A 17,765-nucleotide genomic window follows, 5' to 3' on the forward strand; every position below is an offset into this window, starting at 1 on the left:
CAATTTTTAATATATTTATATCGTTTCTTATTTCTTTTATTTTATTTCTTAAATCTTGTACATCATTTATTAAAAATTTTATTAATGATTTTAATTATTCCATATATTCACTTATTGATATCTTAATTTTTTTTATTTCTAACTTATATGTTAATTTGCATCTTTTATATTATTTTTTATCTATTATTTTTTCAAATCTTCTCTCAGCCATATCTAGATCTACTAATTCTTTTTTTACTATAATAAAATATCTACTTTCAAATCTTAATATTTCACATTTTAATTTTATTAATTGTCTATTATTTGATATTCTCATACTTTCTGGTATTAGCATTATATTTTGTATCTCATCTTGTATTTTTTCCATTTTTATAAATAATTTATTCAATTTTAAATGTGTATTATCACTTACACTCATACTTTTCTTTGTAATATAAATTATTTTCTTCATCTTCATATATATTAATAATTTTTTCATATGTATATATGTCCTTTATTTTTTCTATTATTAATTTTTCTAATATTTGTTCATTTATTTCTTTAGGAAGCTCTTTAATTATTGTTAGTGTCATTATTTTTAATCTATTATGAATAGGTGTTAAAAATATATAACTACCTCTCTCTTCTTCTAAACACCAATAATTATCTATTTTTCTTATTTTAATTTTCATGATCTCTATGCTTTTATCAAGATGTAAATATTTGTGTATAATAATCAATTATTATTTTAAAGATGTATAATTTAAATATCTCTTTAATTTTCTAATAGTTAATCTGTTATTTATTAAACTTATATAAAATCTAAGTGTTAATTTAAAGATTTTTACTTCTTCAAGTAATCTATTTTTTATACGTTTTCTCATGATCTCTATTACTCTGATACGAATAAGAAGGGACTATTTAGAGCGAACAAAAATAAAATAAATCAAATTAAAATTACTAATCAAAATTATCAAATTTCAACCAATATTTAATTTTAAGGACTAAAATAGAGGATTTCTATATTATAGTGTCTTATTATGTAATATCCAAATTGAGGACATTTTTTGTATGAAAATTGACCAAAGGTCATTTTGAAAATGTGGCCCTTTTCTAAAGGCTATTTTCATGTATTTCCCAAAAAAGTTGGAGATAAAAAATCACTACTTTATTCGTTGGAGAAGCCTATACGAGACCTATTGTTTTCTAAGCTTAGCCCAACGTGCACTTGGATTGCCCCAGACAGTTTACACTAGCCGGTTCCCAAACCCCGATCGAATTCAATTCTTCCTGGACCTCTCCACTTTTCCCCCTCCATAGTTATGCCTTTATCTACAATCCCATTTGAATTTCTGAGAATATGTTGAGTATTTTGCACGAAGTCTTAACTTCTATTGATTACAGGAATGCCCAGCACCAAATTTAACAGAAAGCACTTTACTTTGAAGCTCTTTTCAATCCCATGTAAGTCGCACTCTTGCCCTTATTCTTCAGCTCTTTCGAAACCCTCCGCTAATACTGAACGTGATATTCAAAATTCACAATTTTTTGTTGTACCCTCTGTTTCCCGTAAAATTATTGAGCCGCCACAAAATTCAGGTCTTGATTTTGAAAAAGATCCTCCGATTCCTGATAAAATATTCAGACATGCCCCAAAGTCGGGGTCTTACAGACGCGGTGACTCCACATTTTATTCCCTTATCGAGAATTATGCCAAGTCTGGGGATTTTACGTCCTTGGAGTTGGTTTTTAGTGGAATGAAACGTGAAAGAAGAGCTTTTATTGAAAAGAATTTTATTGTGGTGTTTAGAGCTTATGGGAAAGCACACCTATCAGAAAAGGCAGTTGAGCTGTTTAGTAGAATGGTTGATGAATTTCAATGTAAACGAACGGTTAAGTCATTTAACTCGGTTCTTAACGTGATAATTCAAGAAGGGTTGTATAGTCGTGCAATGGAGTTCTATAATTATGTAATTGTTAGCACACAGAATATTTCCCCTAATGTATTGACATTTAATTTAGTTGTTAAAGCATTGTGTAAATTAGGATTAGTTGATAGAGCTATACGTGTGTTTAGGGAAATGCCAGTTTGGAAGTCCGTGCCAGATGTGTACACATATTGCACATTGATGGATGGGTTGTGTAAAGAGGATAGAATTGATGAGGCAGTGGCTTTGTTGGATGAGATGCAGATAGAAGGGTGTTTCCCAAGCCCAGTTACATTTAACATCTTGATCGATGGGCTTTGCAAGAAGGGGGACTTGGTTCGAGCAGCAAAACTAGTGGATAATATGTTTCTCAAAGGTTGTGTTCCAAATGAAGTGACTTATAACACTCTTATAAATGGGTTATGTATCAAAGGGAAATTGGACAAGGCAACCAGTCTTTTGGATAGGATGTTGTTGAATAAATGCATTCCCAATGATGTTACATATGGGACTATTATAAATGGACTTGTAAAGCAAGGAAGAGCTGTTGATGGTGCACGAGTATTGTTGGCCATGGAGGAAAAAGGGCACAATGCGAACGAATATGTTTACTCAGCCCTAGTTAGTGGATTGTTCAAAATGGGAAAACCTGAACAGGCTGTGAAAATGTGGAAGGAGATGATGGGAAAGGGATGCAAGCCCAATACAGTTGTTTATAGTGCTCTTATAGATGGCTTATGTCGGGTAGGAAAGCCAAATGAAGCAGAAGAAGTTCTTTCTGAGATGATTAAAGTGGGTTGCAAACCAAATGCTTATACTTACAGTTCCCTCATGAGGGGTTTCTTCGAGACTGGCAAGAGTCATAAAGCACTCCTTGTGTGGAAAGAGATAGCTGAGATTGATTGTATGGATAACAATGTATGTCAAAGTGTACTTATCAGTGGGCTGTGCAAGGATGGGAAACTGAAAGAGGCTCTGATGGTTTGGAAGCATATGTTTGGTAAAGGACATACACCTGATGTTGTGGCTTATAGTTCAATGATTCATGGTCTCTGCATCGCTGGGTCAGTAGAACAGGGCTTAAAATTATTCAATGAGATGCTATGCAAGGAGTCTGGATCCAAACCCGATGTAGTTACCTATAACATTCTTCTTAATGCTTTGTGCAAACAGGATAGCCTTTCTCGTGCCATTGATCTTTTAAATAACATGTTGGAGCAAGGTTGTGATCCTGACTCAGTTACATGCAACATTTTCTTGACTACTTTAAAGGAGAAGCTAAATCCGCCACAAAATGGTAGTGAGTTTCTGGATGAGCTAGTGCTACGGTTATACAAAAGGCATCGTGTTACAGCAGCTTCCAAAATTATAGAAGTGATGCTTCATAAGTTTCTTCAACCTAAAGCCTCCACTTGGGAAAAAGTTATTCGTGGATTTTGTAAACCAAAGAAGATTCAAACAGCCATTGACAATTGTTGGAATGAATTATTTTAGCTGATTTCAGAGGTGTGGCTTCTTTGATCATTACTTTCTTTTCATGCCAAAGTGTCATGCAATGTATTTTCTAATGATCACTAAAAGATGGGGGATAGATTCGCTGGCTCCTTTTATGACTTCAAACGTTTATGGAAGTTTTATGTTTTTGGTCTTACTACTGCTACATAAATCTCTAGGACTGAGAACTGCAAGGCTGCTGAATAATTTCCCCCCTTTTCGAGTCAGGCAGTTTTTAATTATTATACCATATTCGCATTTCTGGGTGGCATTACTCATCTCCTAGACGTGAACATGTTGTAGAAAAATGAAACGCATTCTTTTCGGGGTAATCCTACCTTTATATAATTGTGTGCTGTGCTGAGAATTTTGATGCAAACAAGACAATCATCTGTGATTTAGGAACACACATGATTGATTATTAGGGATTTTATTAATTTGTAGCTATTATTCTAGAGACTCTTCAGAAAGAGATTTTGTAGTGGGCTATTTACATTTTGATTCTTTGAATGGTGATTTGAAAGTTGGTTTTCACATCTACTTCGTTATCTAGTACCTAGTTAGTATCAAATCATGTTTTTTATACCATATTGAGATGAATTTTAACCTTTCCAATACTGCAATTTATGCTACACTATTTTGTTAAGACATTTTTCTTTCAAAGAACTGCGGACTTTGTTAACCCTCTTATCTGAGAGTCATCGGGGTACGATCAGCAAATTGGTTTTGAATCATTGCCAATGTTGTCACCTAATGAAGCCATAATGCTGAAAATTTATAGGGGTCATGAAGAATTTTCAAGATTTAAAGTGGTTGTGAAGATTGAAATACTTCAAAAAGAAGATATCAGAACATAAAAATTTCTTTCTGAGATGAATGTTTGAGGAGCTTGGTAATATGTTGCAAGCAAAGGTTTCACCATGACACCCAGTCTCTTTTCTTTAGCTTAGTTATATCGTGCTTTGGCAACTATGCGTAACTTATTCACATTAATTTTATTCATTCACCTGAGATGGGGCTGAATAATTGGTAATTCATTAAACAGCTATATTTTATTTAGAAGGTAAAATTCCTCACTCTACGTGCAGTCAATTCAAATTTGTTTCACAATACCTCAGTGAATTAGCTTGAGCCATGAAGTAGGTATATTTTAGCGCCTCGGTAAAATTTGCTTTTAGAATGTAGTATCACAGCTGGACTAGGATTGCAACAAAAAATGGTGAATGGTTACTTGAGAATTCTTGAACATGCACAATGATGTTTGTCTGGACTATATACTTAGTAAAATTCAAATTTTATTTCAGTTTCTTTGTTCTCTTGTGTATTACACATGCACATTTATTGAGTGATGTTTGGTCTTATCATTTTTCCTCTCAGGTCTTTCTCATCGTTGTTGCTTGGTAGATCACTTGATTTCTAATTTCTTTATACTTGCTATTACAGAAATAGATACTAAAAGCATTTGTTAAAAGAGAACAAGATATTGATAGTTTTACGGCCCTGGTTGCTCTACCCCATCTTCTTCTGGAGATTTTGAAGATACTGTTTTGTTTTGCTGATGAGCCATGTCATAAGTAGCATGGAGGCCGAAAAAGATGTAGTATACTAACATTACAACTGTGCAGATGCCAAATCTTATGAAAGTCCGAGCTCCTAACGATCCCATGAGAAACAAGTTTATTGCAATTGACAAGGATGGGAACCATGGAACAAGTGGAACTCCCCAGACCTTTGGTGTTCGTTCTTGTGGCAAAAGCACTGCAATCCCCATAGTCCCGACGAACCAAAGCGGAATAGTAATGGTGTAACCAATCCATCCACTAGGGTTTAATCCCCAGTAAGCAGAAGTGCCCATGGAGGATGCAATGATGAGCAATAAAAAAATAACTAACTTCAAGAGATTTGTTCTTGGAGTGACTCCTCTTACGTAGTACCTTCTCACCAGAAGTGCAACAGCCATCATCATGAAGATAAAGAGCGTGCTCACAGATAACAAACTTGACAAGACATCCAAGCTAGAAAAAAAGGCAATACAGGCACTCAAAATGGTGATTAGCAGTGTAGCGTATATCGGGGTTCCTGTTCTTGGATGGACAAGTGCAAAAAATGGAGGAATCATGTGTGCTCGTGCAATATGAGTAGTATAACGTGCCTGCCCAAGAGCTCCTACCAGAAGAACTGTGGTCATCCCCTTGAGAGCTCCAAGGGCAACCAGGTATTTAGCCCAGTGCATACCCACTCTCTGAAATGCGACCGGGTAAGCTGCATCAGGGTCTATATCTGTGTACTTCTGCATCATGGTCAATGAAAGTGCCATCAAGCAATATATCACAGTGATCAACGACATCGACCCTAGCAATCCTAATGGTATGTCTCTTGATGGATTTCTTGTTTCCTCTGCCATGGTTGCAATGGTGTCAAATCCTCCATAGGCAAAGTACACAATTGCTGCCGCTTGGAAGACCCCTTGGGCACCATGAGGCAAATAAGGTTTCATATTGGATGCATTGCCATGAGCAAATCCTGCAATTATCACAAATAAAATCACCAAAGTATTTACTGCTGATGCAATCCAATTTATGCAGGAAGCTCTCCTTGCACTGGCCATTGCAATTGTTGATGCAATTGCGAGAACTCCAACAGCAATCGGATCCAAAAGGTTATATCCATCATTGAGACTTGTATGTATGCGTAATGAGTTGGGAGAACGGTTCAAAAGACTTGTGAAGTATGAAGTCCAAGCTCTAGCGACCGCTGCACCTCCGACAACTGATTCAAGAAGTATATTTCCTGCTGCTATAAAGGCTGCAAGGTCTCCTAGTTCTACTCTCAGGTAAGCAAATGATCCTCCAGCCACAGGAATTTCTATTGCAAATTCGGTATAGCAGAAAACAGAGAGCATTGCAGAAATGCCTGAAACAACATATGATAAGACAATGGCTGGGCCTGCGTGATTGTGTGCTTCTTGGCCAGTAAGTACAAAGATGCCAGCTCCAATTACTGCACCGAATCCAAACCAGATGAGGTCCCACCAGTTAAGGCAACGTTTCATTTCATTCTCGCTCTGTTTTCGAAGTTCCACAAGCTCTTGTGCATCATCGGACCTACTTACAAGGCGGTCCTTGAATCTTGAACTTGTCTGTGATAGGGCAGATCGGTAGTTACTCCAATCTTCAAAAGATTTTTCCGGGAAGAAATCTTGTTTGCTCCATCTCCAATAATTTCTTGGATGAATCTTTTCAGCCATGTCTCCAACTGAGCTCACTCCTGTTCTATTTTTCTTTTCTCTAGGTCACCTTGTTTAGCCAGTTGGATCCCTGTTATATAACTTATCGCTCTACTCAAGTAATTGGATGGGAATTATTTGCTGTGAAATATGTATCATTTTCTTGGGGTAAACTTTCAAAGTTTTTTGTCACCCGTCATTAAGGGGTGTCATCAATTGAGATTGTGATAAATTTTAAAAATTCTTTTAAATTTAGGTGTTCTCAATCAAGATTTTAATGTGTTTTAATAAAATTCATTAAAATTTAGCTGTCTTCAATTGAGATTTTAATGAAATTCAATGAAATCTTTAAAATCTAGATATCTTTAATAACTAGTGGATTTATAAAGATTTCATTAATAGAGGAATTTTAAAAGATTTGGATGGATTTCAATTTTAAAAATACATATAACCAAATCTTTTGAAATTTCACTAATGAGTGTGTCTTCAAACTAAGATTTTGATGAATTTTAAAATATTATAAATCCTAATAAATTTTATGTATTTGAATAGATGTTCACAAATTTCATAAAAATCTTATAAAGTATGGTGAAATTTCAAAAAATTTAGTTATATGTAATTTTAAGCTTGAAATTCATCCAAATATTTTAAAATTCCTCTATTAATCAAATCTTTTTAAATCCACTACTTATTAAAAATACCTAAATTTTAAACGATTTCGTTGAACTTCATTAAAATCTTAATTGGAGACACCTAAATTTTAAAAAATTTCTAATATCTTAATTGAGAGCTCCTAAATTTAGAAAGATTTTTAAAATTCATCATGATCTCAATTGAGGGCACCCTCACATATTTGATGAGAGTCTGATGGAATTTGTAAAAATCTTTTCAAATCTATAAAATTTATTAGAATTGTAATATTTTAAAATTTATTAAAATTTTAATTGAGGACACTTCTGTAAATTTTAAATTTTTTTCTGAATAGTTACAATAAAAGAAAGTTGTTTCCCCAAAGTCACTAAACTTAATTTTCAATATTCTTTCAAATTTGTTTCTAAGCAATCATTGTAACTTTAAAGTTGTTTTCCATTCATCACTCTAAATTATTTAAAAATTAAATATTCCATTTGCCACATCATTGAAATTGTTAACGTTGCAAAGTAGACATAGTAATGGGTGGAAAACAATGTTGAAGTTACCCTAATTGTTAGATTTTTTTTAAAAGGTTAAAGACGGTCGAAAAATAATGTTGAAAATATAGTGACAATTGAGATTTTTTGCCCCATTTTGTTGTATTTTGCCTTTAGATATTTGTGAGAGAGAACCAACAAGTTGCTGAGATTTGGACAGCTGAATCTCTTATCGTGGTGGGATCATAAATTTTTATTTTTTGTGTTAAAGTCTTCGATAAGAGTTGGTTTATCAACTGGCATGCTATTTCATATTTAATGTCAAACGGGACAGCCGAAAGGCATCTTGATGGTCGATAGCAGCCTCTCTTGGACTTTTCCATTGAATGGTATGGGTTAGCAGTAAGGCAACACTCAAACAATGTTTGACTTCAATTTTGTAACTTTCTATATCCTATTTTCAGAAGTAGACATAATATCAAGATCTATTCTATGCACATGTTCATCCGGGGTATAGTCAAGAAGCATTATTTTGAGGGACTATCGTTTTGATATTCAAAAATACCTAGTTGATTTTTAGGGTTTACCCAGTACACACCAAAAGGATAGCAGCTGCAGGTTCCCGCGTTATCAGGAAAAAAATAAAATACCTGGTTGATTTTCAGATTAACCCTGTGGTCTCATTTATGGATATACATCAAGTTAATATGCTCAAGTTACCATTCATGCTTTAAAGCAATTACTGACATAGCCAAGAACCAAAAACATCCTGCAGAAATTGATGGTTTTGAAACGAAAATGTCTTGTTTTTCACTATGGCATAAAAATTAAAATCTAGTAATCTGACATTTCCAGAACCAACCAGACAAGGTTGAAAATGAGAAGCAATTGTAATACAGCATCAAGTCATTATATAATTCTTGGAAGTCATAAAATGAAAACATAACTAAAAGCAGCAGTAAAACGGTTCTTGAAAACAAAGGAGAATACAGATATTAAGAGGCATCGGCAGCAGGTTGGGTCACTCCAAACTTCACTAACAACTTACTCAAGGTCCCTGGTGAGCAGACCTGATACTTCACTTTTCCATTAGAAAGGAAGACCTCAGCCAATTCGAGTTTCTCTGAAGTAAGACTAGTGCTGTCCATTGTCTTACTGAGTACCTTAAGAGCAAGCTGAACGGCCTCTTCCCTCGTGATTTCATCCTTGTAGTCCTGCTTAAGCATTGATTGAGCTGCCTGATTGTTTGATCCAATTGCTGCAGCCTTCCAACCACTGTAATTTCCACTTGGGTCGCTCATGTAGAGCTGGAACCCATAATTTTTATCCCAGCCTGCAAAAAGGAAAGAGACACCAAATGGACGGAGCCCACCAAACTGAGTGTAGCCTTGCTTGGTGTCGCACAAAGACTGAACAAGTTGTTCAACTGGCATTGGTTCTTGGTAAGCATAGGTATATCGCTGAGCTTGGACTCTGGCAGTGTTAATAAGGATGTTGGCATCAGACATAATTCCAGCCACAGCACACGCGACATGGTCATCAATCTTGTACATCTTCTCCGTCGATGCCGAGGTCTGTAGAAGCTTGGAAGTCACTTTCTTTTCACCAACCAACACAACCCCATCTTTAGACAATATTCCTATGGCACTCCCCGCATTCCCAATGGCCTCCATCGCATATTCTACCTGATAGAGACGACCTTCAGGAGAGAAGATTGTAGTACGACTGTCATACCTCCGAGACATTCTGTATTCTGCAGTGATTATATTTCAATGATTAGATCAGCGTCATAGCTAAATTGACCATGAGCATTCATATTCCAAAGAAAGCGATAAAGTAAATTTAAGGTATGCAATAAGATGGATGCCAGAAATCCGAATGATCATCATTGATAAAGTTCGAACAACAATTTATTTGATCACCAGAATCCATAAAAAATAAACATTTTGTTGACCATCATTACTGGCAATTTTCATCGTACAGAAATCCTTTAATGCAACTTAAGAGAGCTCATAAATTGACCCACAGAATGGGTCTTAGGCTCCCTGGAATGTGCAATAAAAACATGGGTCAATCCGCGAATAAAATAGAATAATGCCAATTTAAGTACTTAGTCAATGGTAATGGAAGTCAAGTACATCTTTTACCTCTTCCCACAGAGCATGTGAAAGGTCATTATAGTTTGTAGCAAGAGGTCTAAATCTTACTTGCTATGGACATATCAGCATAGCGTACTATTTTCACTCATTGAAACATTTGCTCTGACAGTAAGATTATTTCTTAGACAAAAGGTTCAGAATTTCTCCATTTTTCCTTGATAAGCTAAAAGCAAGCCAATAAACTAAGCAGAGACTATTAATCTTTTGGAATTGTAATTTACAGTAGGTTAAATAGCGTCTTTGTTACGAAAAACACTGACTAAAAGATCAATTACAGGAAAGAGGTTCCTTATTGATGTAGCATAGGTTAAGAAATTCAGAACTTGTGAAAGTTGAAAGAAAAGCAATAGAAGAAGTAGAACACATACAGTAGAAGAAGAGAAGAGGAGGAGGAGGAGAGAAGAAAAGGGAAGGGGCAGTGGAAAAGGGAGGATGCCTGCAACACTCCAATTTTCATTTCATTTCCATCAATCTCTGCCCATGCAATAGGCTGCATACATATATATAATATATAAACAAAGAGACTGGGCTAGCCCAAAACACTATACAAGTCCAAAGCAAAATAAAAGGCCTGGGCCAATACATAAACATAATATAAGCCCAAATAAAATACTAAACTAAATAGTCCAAAGTAGATGTCCTCATTAACTCTCTTGGGGTGGGAGAAAACTCGACTTCGTCAAGAAAATAACTCACAAAAGGCTGCAATCAATTGCCCAACCATAAGCTGAATAGTTGGACAAACCTCTTACAACATCCATATACACGTGTGAAAAGTGGTCTGGGCAATGGGAGATCATGCTGTGACTCCTATAAAGTTCCAACAAGTCAGGATCAAGTTGTTAGAGTCTCTCTCTAGATATCCATGTACAATCAGAGTCGGGTCGGCCTACCCAACGAACAAGAAAGAGCTAAATTTCTCCATTATTAGTCAACATAATCTGTTCATCTAAAATAGCATCAATCTTTTCTTTAGGTATTGTGATAGGGGGGTTGAAGTAGGGGTAGCAACAAGTTCGGGTTGAGGGTCAACAAATGGGGATATAAAAGGATCATCATAGGGCTTAAAATGACTTTTATAAGCAACTAAATCCTCAACATTAAAAGTAGAGTGGTAGCCAAAATGTGATGGAAGATCAATGGCATATGCATTTGGACCAACACGCTTTAAAATTTCAAAAGGATCAGCGTTACGGGCTTACAATTTGGAAGCGGATCTAGATGGACGCCGTTCCGGTCTAATTCGAATCATCACATAATCCCCAATATTAAATTCATGATGATTATGTAAATCAACTCGAAATTTATATGATGCATTACTTGCCTCTAGTTGTTTATTGATCTCAATATGCAAGTCACGAACATGTTGAACAAATGCCTCAGCTAACACAGACACATTAGCATGTGGGGATATAGGGATAAGGTCTAAAGGCTTCCTAGGTTTATAACTATGAACAACTTCAAAATGACTCATGCCTAAAGATCGATTCACAGAACTGTTATATGCAATTTGAGCTATCGGGAGGATTAAATCCCAGTTCCTCAAATTTTCCTGAACTAGACATTTTAATAGGTTACCAGGACTGCGATTAACAACTTCAGTTTGACCATCGATCTGAGGATGATACGCAGTGAAAAATTTCAACTTAGTGCTAACCATGTGCCATAAGGTTCTCTAAAAGTGGCTAGTGAACCGAACATCTCTATCCAACACAACGATCTTAGGAAGGTCATATAATTTAACAATCTCATTAAAGTACAGCCTAGCAACCTTAGACGCATCTGAAATCTTGCTGCAAGGGATAAAGTGGGCCATTTTCGAGAAGCGGTCCACTATAACAAAAATAGAATCATATTTCTTTGGAGTACGTGAGAGTCCTAGTACAAAATCCATACTGACGTCTTGCCAAGGACAATTAGGGACGGGAAGAGGTTTGTAAAGACCAGTATTTTGTCTCTTCTGTTTGGCCAACTGATAGGTGTTACAAGCACTAACAATCTTAGCTACATCTGTCTTCAAACGAGGCCAATAAAATTGACGTTCAACCTCTTCGATTGTCTTATCACGTCCAAAATGCCCAGCCAAGCCTCCCGCATGACTTTCCCAAACTATAAAGTCTCGTACTGAAGTCCGAGGGATGCACAATTTATTGGACCTAAAAAGATAACCATCCTCTAGACGAAAACCATCAGTAGCATCCAATTGTCCACTTTGCAACGCAAGGAAAATGTCCTTGAAATCGGGACATGACTGATAATCTTCTTTGAGTCGTTCAAAACCTATGACCTTCACACTAATATTGGTTAAAAGTGAAATACGGTGGCTCAAAGCATCCGTCGCTTGATTTTCACTGCCCTTTTTATGCTTCAAAACAAAAGAGTAGGCTTGCAAATACTCGATCCAACGATTATGCCTAGCATTCAACCTCTTTTGGGAATTAAGGTAGCGAAGTGCCTCATGGTCTAAATAAAGAAAAAATTCCTGAGGCAACAAGTAATGACGTTAATAACGTAAAACTTGTACGACTACATACAACTCCTTGTCATAAGTCGAGTACTGTCGTTTTACATCATTTAATTTCTCACTGAAATAAGCAATAGGATGGCGCTCTTGGCTCAAAACTTCACCTATCCCTACCCCAGAGGCATCACATTCTACCTCAAAAACTTAGGAAAAATCGAGAAGAATCATGACTAGAGCTTCTGTCATTCGCCTCTTAACCAACTTAAATGCTTTGGCCGCTTCATGCGACCAATAAAATTTCCCTCTTTTCACGCACTTCGTAATAGGAGCCATGATCGTGCTAAACCCTTTAATAAAATGACGATAAAAGGTAACTAAACCATGAAAACTCCGAACGTCATGTATAGTCTTGGGCTCAAGCCAACCAACAATAGCCTGAATCTTTACAGGGTCAGCAGACACTCCTGTCGCAACTTTATCTGTGAAGAAAAAATATTTCTTCACATTAGCATACACGCTTGTAGCGCGAAGGGTAGAACAAACCTGCGTGAGATGATCTCTATGTTGTTCCCTAGTTTTACTGTACACGAGAATGTCATCAAGTAGACAACGAGAAATTTACCCATAAATGGTCGCAAAGCTTGTGTCATTACTCTCATAAAAGTACTCGGGACATTGGTTAGCCCAAAAGGCATGACCAACCACTCATAAAGACCATCCTTCGTTTTAAAGGCAGTCTTCCATTCGTCATCCGGGCGAATCCTAATTTGGTGGTACCCACTCTTTAAATCAATCTTAGAAAATATCGTGGCACCGACTATCATAACCAACATATCATCAAGCCAAGGGATTGAAAAACGGTACTTCACTGTGATCTTATTGATGGCACGACTATCAACACACATTCTCCAAGAACCATCTTTCTTAGGAGTCAAGAGGGCGGGAACCGTACAAGGACTTAGACTCTTACGAATAAATCCTTTGTGAAGGAGCTCCTCTACTTGCTTCTGAAGCTCAGCGTGCTCAGTAGGATTCATTCTATAACGAGGTAAATTTGGAAGAGACGATCCAGGGACAAGATCTATAGCATGTTGAATGTCCCGTAAAGGGGGCAATAAATCAGGGAGGTCTTCAGGAAAGACATCTCGAAACTCTTGAAGAACTGATTGGACCTCATCAGGGGGTCAATATTGGAGATTCTGATGGAACTTCCATGACGACCACGGCAAATACAACAGAATCCTCTTTGAGTGTACGCTCAAATTCTGTAGGGCTAATCGTCTGTTGTGAATCAACAGGTTTTGGAGGTAAAGGATTAATGTGAATCTTCTTCCCATTGAACACAAAGGAACATGAATTTGACCGACCATGGATAGTGACATCTAAATCGAACAACTAGGGTCGACCAAGAATGACGTGTTCCTACGTCCATGGGAATGACGTCGCACCATATATGATCTTTGTATTCAAGAAACTGGATAGGAAACAAACAACGCTCGTTTACGGCAATAGAAGAAGTGTCAACCTAAGAGACGCTATAAGGTTGAGGTGTGGGACTGGCTGTAATCCAAGATGGGACACCGTAGCCACAAAAACTGCATTAATGCAGCTACCACTATCCACAATAATTTTACAACCCTACAACCCTTGTTATTGATCTTGATATAAGTGTGAAAAATGACGTGACGACGCCAATCATCAGCATCTTTAGGGTGAGTAAGGGTACAACGTACAACACTTAGCCGCGAGGTGTCGGGGACAGAGGTCACAGAACCTAGATCTACAGGGAAGGTTCGGATGCAACCTAACAAGGTACCCTCAATATCATCCAAATTATCAAGCTCTTCAAATTTAGGTTCATAGACTTGATCTTCTAATGACTCACCTTCTACATCCTTTCGTTCCTCAATGACTAAAGCTCGACTAGGACATCTAGATGCGATATGACCAAAGCCTTTACAATTGAAGCACTGCTGGCAAGAAGAAGTTTTTGAAATTTCGGGAGCTTTACCCTTATTTTCCAACACATGGGGGACATTGGATGGGGAAGGCCCTAGGAGGGACTTAACAGGCGGAGCTGGCACGGATGAGACGGAAGGACGATTGTCAACATGCCGTCCATATGGAGTCTTAGTGACCAACTCATAATCTTGGACTAAAGAATAAGCATGATCAAGGGTAGTGACACCTCGAAGTATAAGCTCACACCTAAGATCATCTTTTAGGCCCTGTCTAAACCTACACAAAGTCATTGCCTCATTTTCAACGACATAACCTCGCATTCTAAATTCATCAAATTGAGTAACATAGTCAATCACTGGTCAATTTCCCTGTGTAAGGGTATTCGATTGGTCCAACAAGTTGCCCCTGTAAGATTGGGGCAAATACTTTTCTTGAAGGCGACGCTTCATTTCCTCCCAACTTTCAACTGGAGGTGCACGACGCCTCTCAAGGAAATCCTCAACACTTTCCCAGAAGAGTTGGGCGGTGCCAGTTAATTTCAAACTAGCAAATTGGACACGTCGATCCTCTAGGACTCCATACCATGCCAAGAAACAATCCATGTCTCTAATCCACTGAGTAAAAACTCTATGATCTAAGCAACCATCAAAAGTAGGAGCGTCTAATTTGATGTTTCTAAAGTAACGCTCGTCATGACGTGGAGGAGAATGATAATCGCGACGGCCATGGCCTCGTTCTCGCTCACGACTCTGGTCTCCATTCCTTTGCTTACGTCGAGGATGTTGTCGACCACCTGGTTGATGATAATAGTGAACATTACGAGACACTTTAGAGTTATCAACGTCAGTCGAACGAGGGGTTTGTTCAAAATTGTCCAACCTAGCAACTAGGTCTCTACTCTCTTCACGAGTAGCAGCCATCTCGATTTGGACAGCCGCTATTTGAGTCTGTAAATATTGCTGGCTAGTAACAAGCTGAGCTAATTGTTTAGTGAGTGCATCAAACTGTGAGGGGTCCATGGTAAATGTACTAGCACTAGGTGTGACTAGACGACCACTACGTGACTGCATGCAATGTAATACCAGCTAAATGACTTGCGATGGAGAGATCAATAAACAACAAGTGCAAGTAACGGAAAATAGCAATTTGAGCATTTAAACTAAAGGTTTGGGATTAAGTAAGTTCAAATATGGCAAGCTAATACTGCTGATAGATGTAAAATAACAAAGCGACGGTCAAATTACCAGTCAAAATCTAATCACGTAAAATAAGTAGGATAAAAGTGGGGTTTAACAATGGTCCAATCATGTAATTTCAGGAAAAGTAATGTAATAGCAGAACAGAAAATTAATTGATGCGATTTTAAATTAACAGTAATATAGACCAAATATAGATAAAAATAGTAACTTCCCTTTTTTTTGCTCGCTGAAGTAACTGGATCGATCAACAGAAAAATAAGAGGTACCTACCTGCAAAACAATGTTAGAAAATATAATATTTTTTTGGGCAATTTTCCACTACGTATCATCCTCAGATCGATGGTCAAACTGAAGTTGTTAATCGCAGTCTTGATAACCTATTAAGATGTCTAGTTCAGGAAAATCTGAGGAACTAGGATTTAATCCTCCCGATAGCCCAAATTGCATATAACAGTTCTGTGAATCGATCTTTAGGCATGAGTCCTTTTGAAATTGTTTATGGTTATAAACCTAGGAAGCCTTTAGACCTTATCCCTATGTCCCCACATGCTAATGTGTCTGTGTCAGCTGAGACATTTGTACAACATCTTCATGACTTGCATATTGAGATCAATAAACAACTAGAGGCAAGTAATGCATCATATAAACTTCGAAGTGATTTGCAAAAACGGCATCTTCAATTTAATATTGGGGATTATGTGATGATCCGAATTAGACCGGAACGGCGTCCATTTGGATCCGTTTTCAAATTGCAAACCCGTAGCGCTGGTCCTTTTAAAATTTTAAAGCGTGTTGGTTCAAATGCGTATGTCATTGATCTTCCATCACATTTTGGCTACCACTCTACTTTTAATGTTGAGGATTTAGTTGCTTATAAAGGTCATTTTAAGCCCTTTGATGATCCTTTTCTACCCCCATTTGTTGACCCTCAACCCGAACCTGTTGCTACCTCTACTTCAACACCCCCTATCACAATACCCAAAGAAAAGATTGATGCTATTTTAGATGAACAGATTATGTTGACTAATAATGGAGAAATTCAGCGCTTTCTTGTTCGTTGGGTAGGCCGACCTGACTCTGATTGTACATGGATATCTAGAGAGACACTCTAGCAGCTTGATCCTGACTTGTTGGAGCTTTATAGGAGTTAGCATGATTTCCCATTGCCCAGACCACCTATCACACGTGTATATGGACGTCGGAAGAGGTTTGTCCAACCACTCAACTTATGGTTGGGCAACTGATTGCAGCATTTTGTGAGTTATTCTCTCGACAGAGTCAAGTTTTTTCCCACCCCGGAAGAGTTGATGAGGACATCTACTTTGGACTATTTAGTTTAGTATTTTATTTGGGCTTATTTTATGTTTTTGTATTGGCCCAGGCCTTTTATTTTGCTTTGAGCTTGTATAGTGTTTTGGGCTGGCCCAAGCCCAATCTCTTTGTTTGTATATTATATATATGTATGCAGCCTGTTGCATGGCAGAGATTGATGGAAATGAAATGAAAATTGGAGTGTTGCAGGCATCCTCCCTTTTCTTCTCTCCTCCTCCTCCTCCTCCTCTTCTACTGTATGTGTTCTACTTCTTCTACTGCTTTTCTTTCAACTTCCACAAGTTCTGAATTTCTTAACCTATGCTACATCACTTATCATTAAAAATGGTTCCTCAGTCTTACATTTTCAGCATAAAGAGGAGACGGATAAGAGGAGGGGGAGCTCCCTTAAAATAGAGAGTAAAAAAAAAATATAAATCTAATAAAACAAGAACCTATTACCTGTGAGTTGTAGGCTGAAGCAGAATAGGTCAAAGTTTAAGAAAATAGTCATGGAAAATAAGAAAAGAACTTTGTTTAGATATTCAAATAAGCTATGAATCATACACAGATCTTGCATGAAGTGTTTACCGTGCATGAATCAATACAAATGACTTCAAGCTTTTGGATGAAAATAATTAAAATAACATAAACTATGTACACGCACATCTCATTAGTGAAGCACAGGAAATATAAATGTAAAACTATATATATTATAGATCCTCCAGAGGCACCTAAGACTATAGCTGTAAATGATATGAGTCACGTTACCGGAAATAAAAGAGACATGAAAGAAAGTTATTCTTCTGATTGTCTAAAACAAAATTGCAATTCAACCATTCTATCCAACAAACACTTTTACCCTAAAGAAAATGTAGCTTCAAATTAATTAATTAATTCTGACAACTGAAAA

The 17,765-nt window shown here is 37.0% G+C and overlaps 3 protein-coding genes across 6 annotated transcripts in view; 1 reads left to right on the top strand and 2 right to left on the bottom strand.

The window, feature by feature from the left end:
- The first annotated feature begins 1,166 nt into the window (after nt 1-1,166).
- Nucleotides 1,167-4,929, top strand: LOC111396838 (pentatricopeptide repeat-containing protein At4g20090). The gene is made up of 2 exons (XM_023023376.1): nt 1,167-3,413; nt 4,845-4,929. The coding sequence occupies exon 1, from the start codon at nt 1,386-1,388 to the stop codon at nt 3,399-3,401; it is 2,016 nt and encodes a 671-aa protein (XP_022879144.1). The 5' UTR covers nt 1,167-1,385; the 3' UTR covers nt 3,402-3,413; nt 4,845-4,929.
- Nucleotides 4,680-6,805, bottom strand: LOC111396839 (cationic amino acid transporter 5). Its single transcript, XM_023023377.1, has one exon. It carries the CDS (start codon nt 6,646-6,648, stop codon nt 4,894-4,896), a length of 1,755 nt encoding a protein of 584 aa, XP_022879145.1. The 5' UTR covers nt 6,649-6,805; the 3' UTR covers nt 4,680-4,893.
- Nucleotides 6,806-8,542: 1,737 nt separating this feature from the next.
- The window catches only part of LOC111396840 (proteasome subunit alpha type-4-like), a 10,088-nt gene continuing 865 nt past the window's right edge, over nt 8,543-17,765 (bottom strand). For 2 of the 4 annotated variants that reach the window (XM_023023380.1, XM_023023379.1), the window contains exon 2: nt 8,543-9,510. In XM_023023380.1, the coding sequence (XP_022879148.1) occupies nt 8,753-9,502 (750 nt within the window). In that variant the 5' untranslated portion in view covers nt 9,503-9,510 and the 3' untranslated portion in view covers nt 8,543-8,752. Of the gene's footprint in view, nt 9,511-10,661; nt 15,735-17,314; nt 17,329-17,765 lie in introns of those variants that run through there. The other 2 variants (XM_023023381.1, XM_023023378.1) reach the window with 2 other exon arrangements.

Source organism: Olea europaea, chromosome 7 (assembly GCF_002742605.1).
Source record: "Olea europaea var. sylvestris chromosome 7, O_europaea_v1, whole genome shotgun sequence".
NCBI lineage: Eukaryota > Viridiplantae > Streptophyta > Magnoliopsida > Lamiales > Oleaceae > Olea > Olea europaea.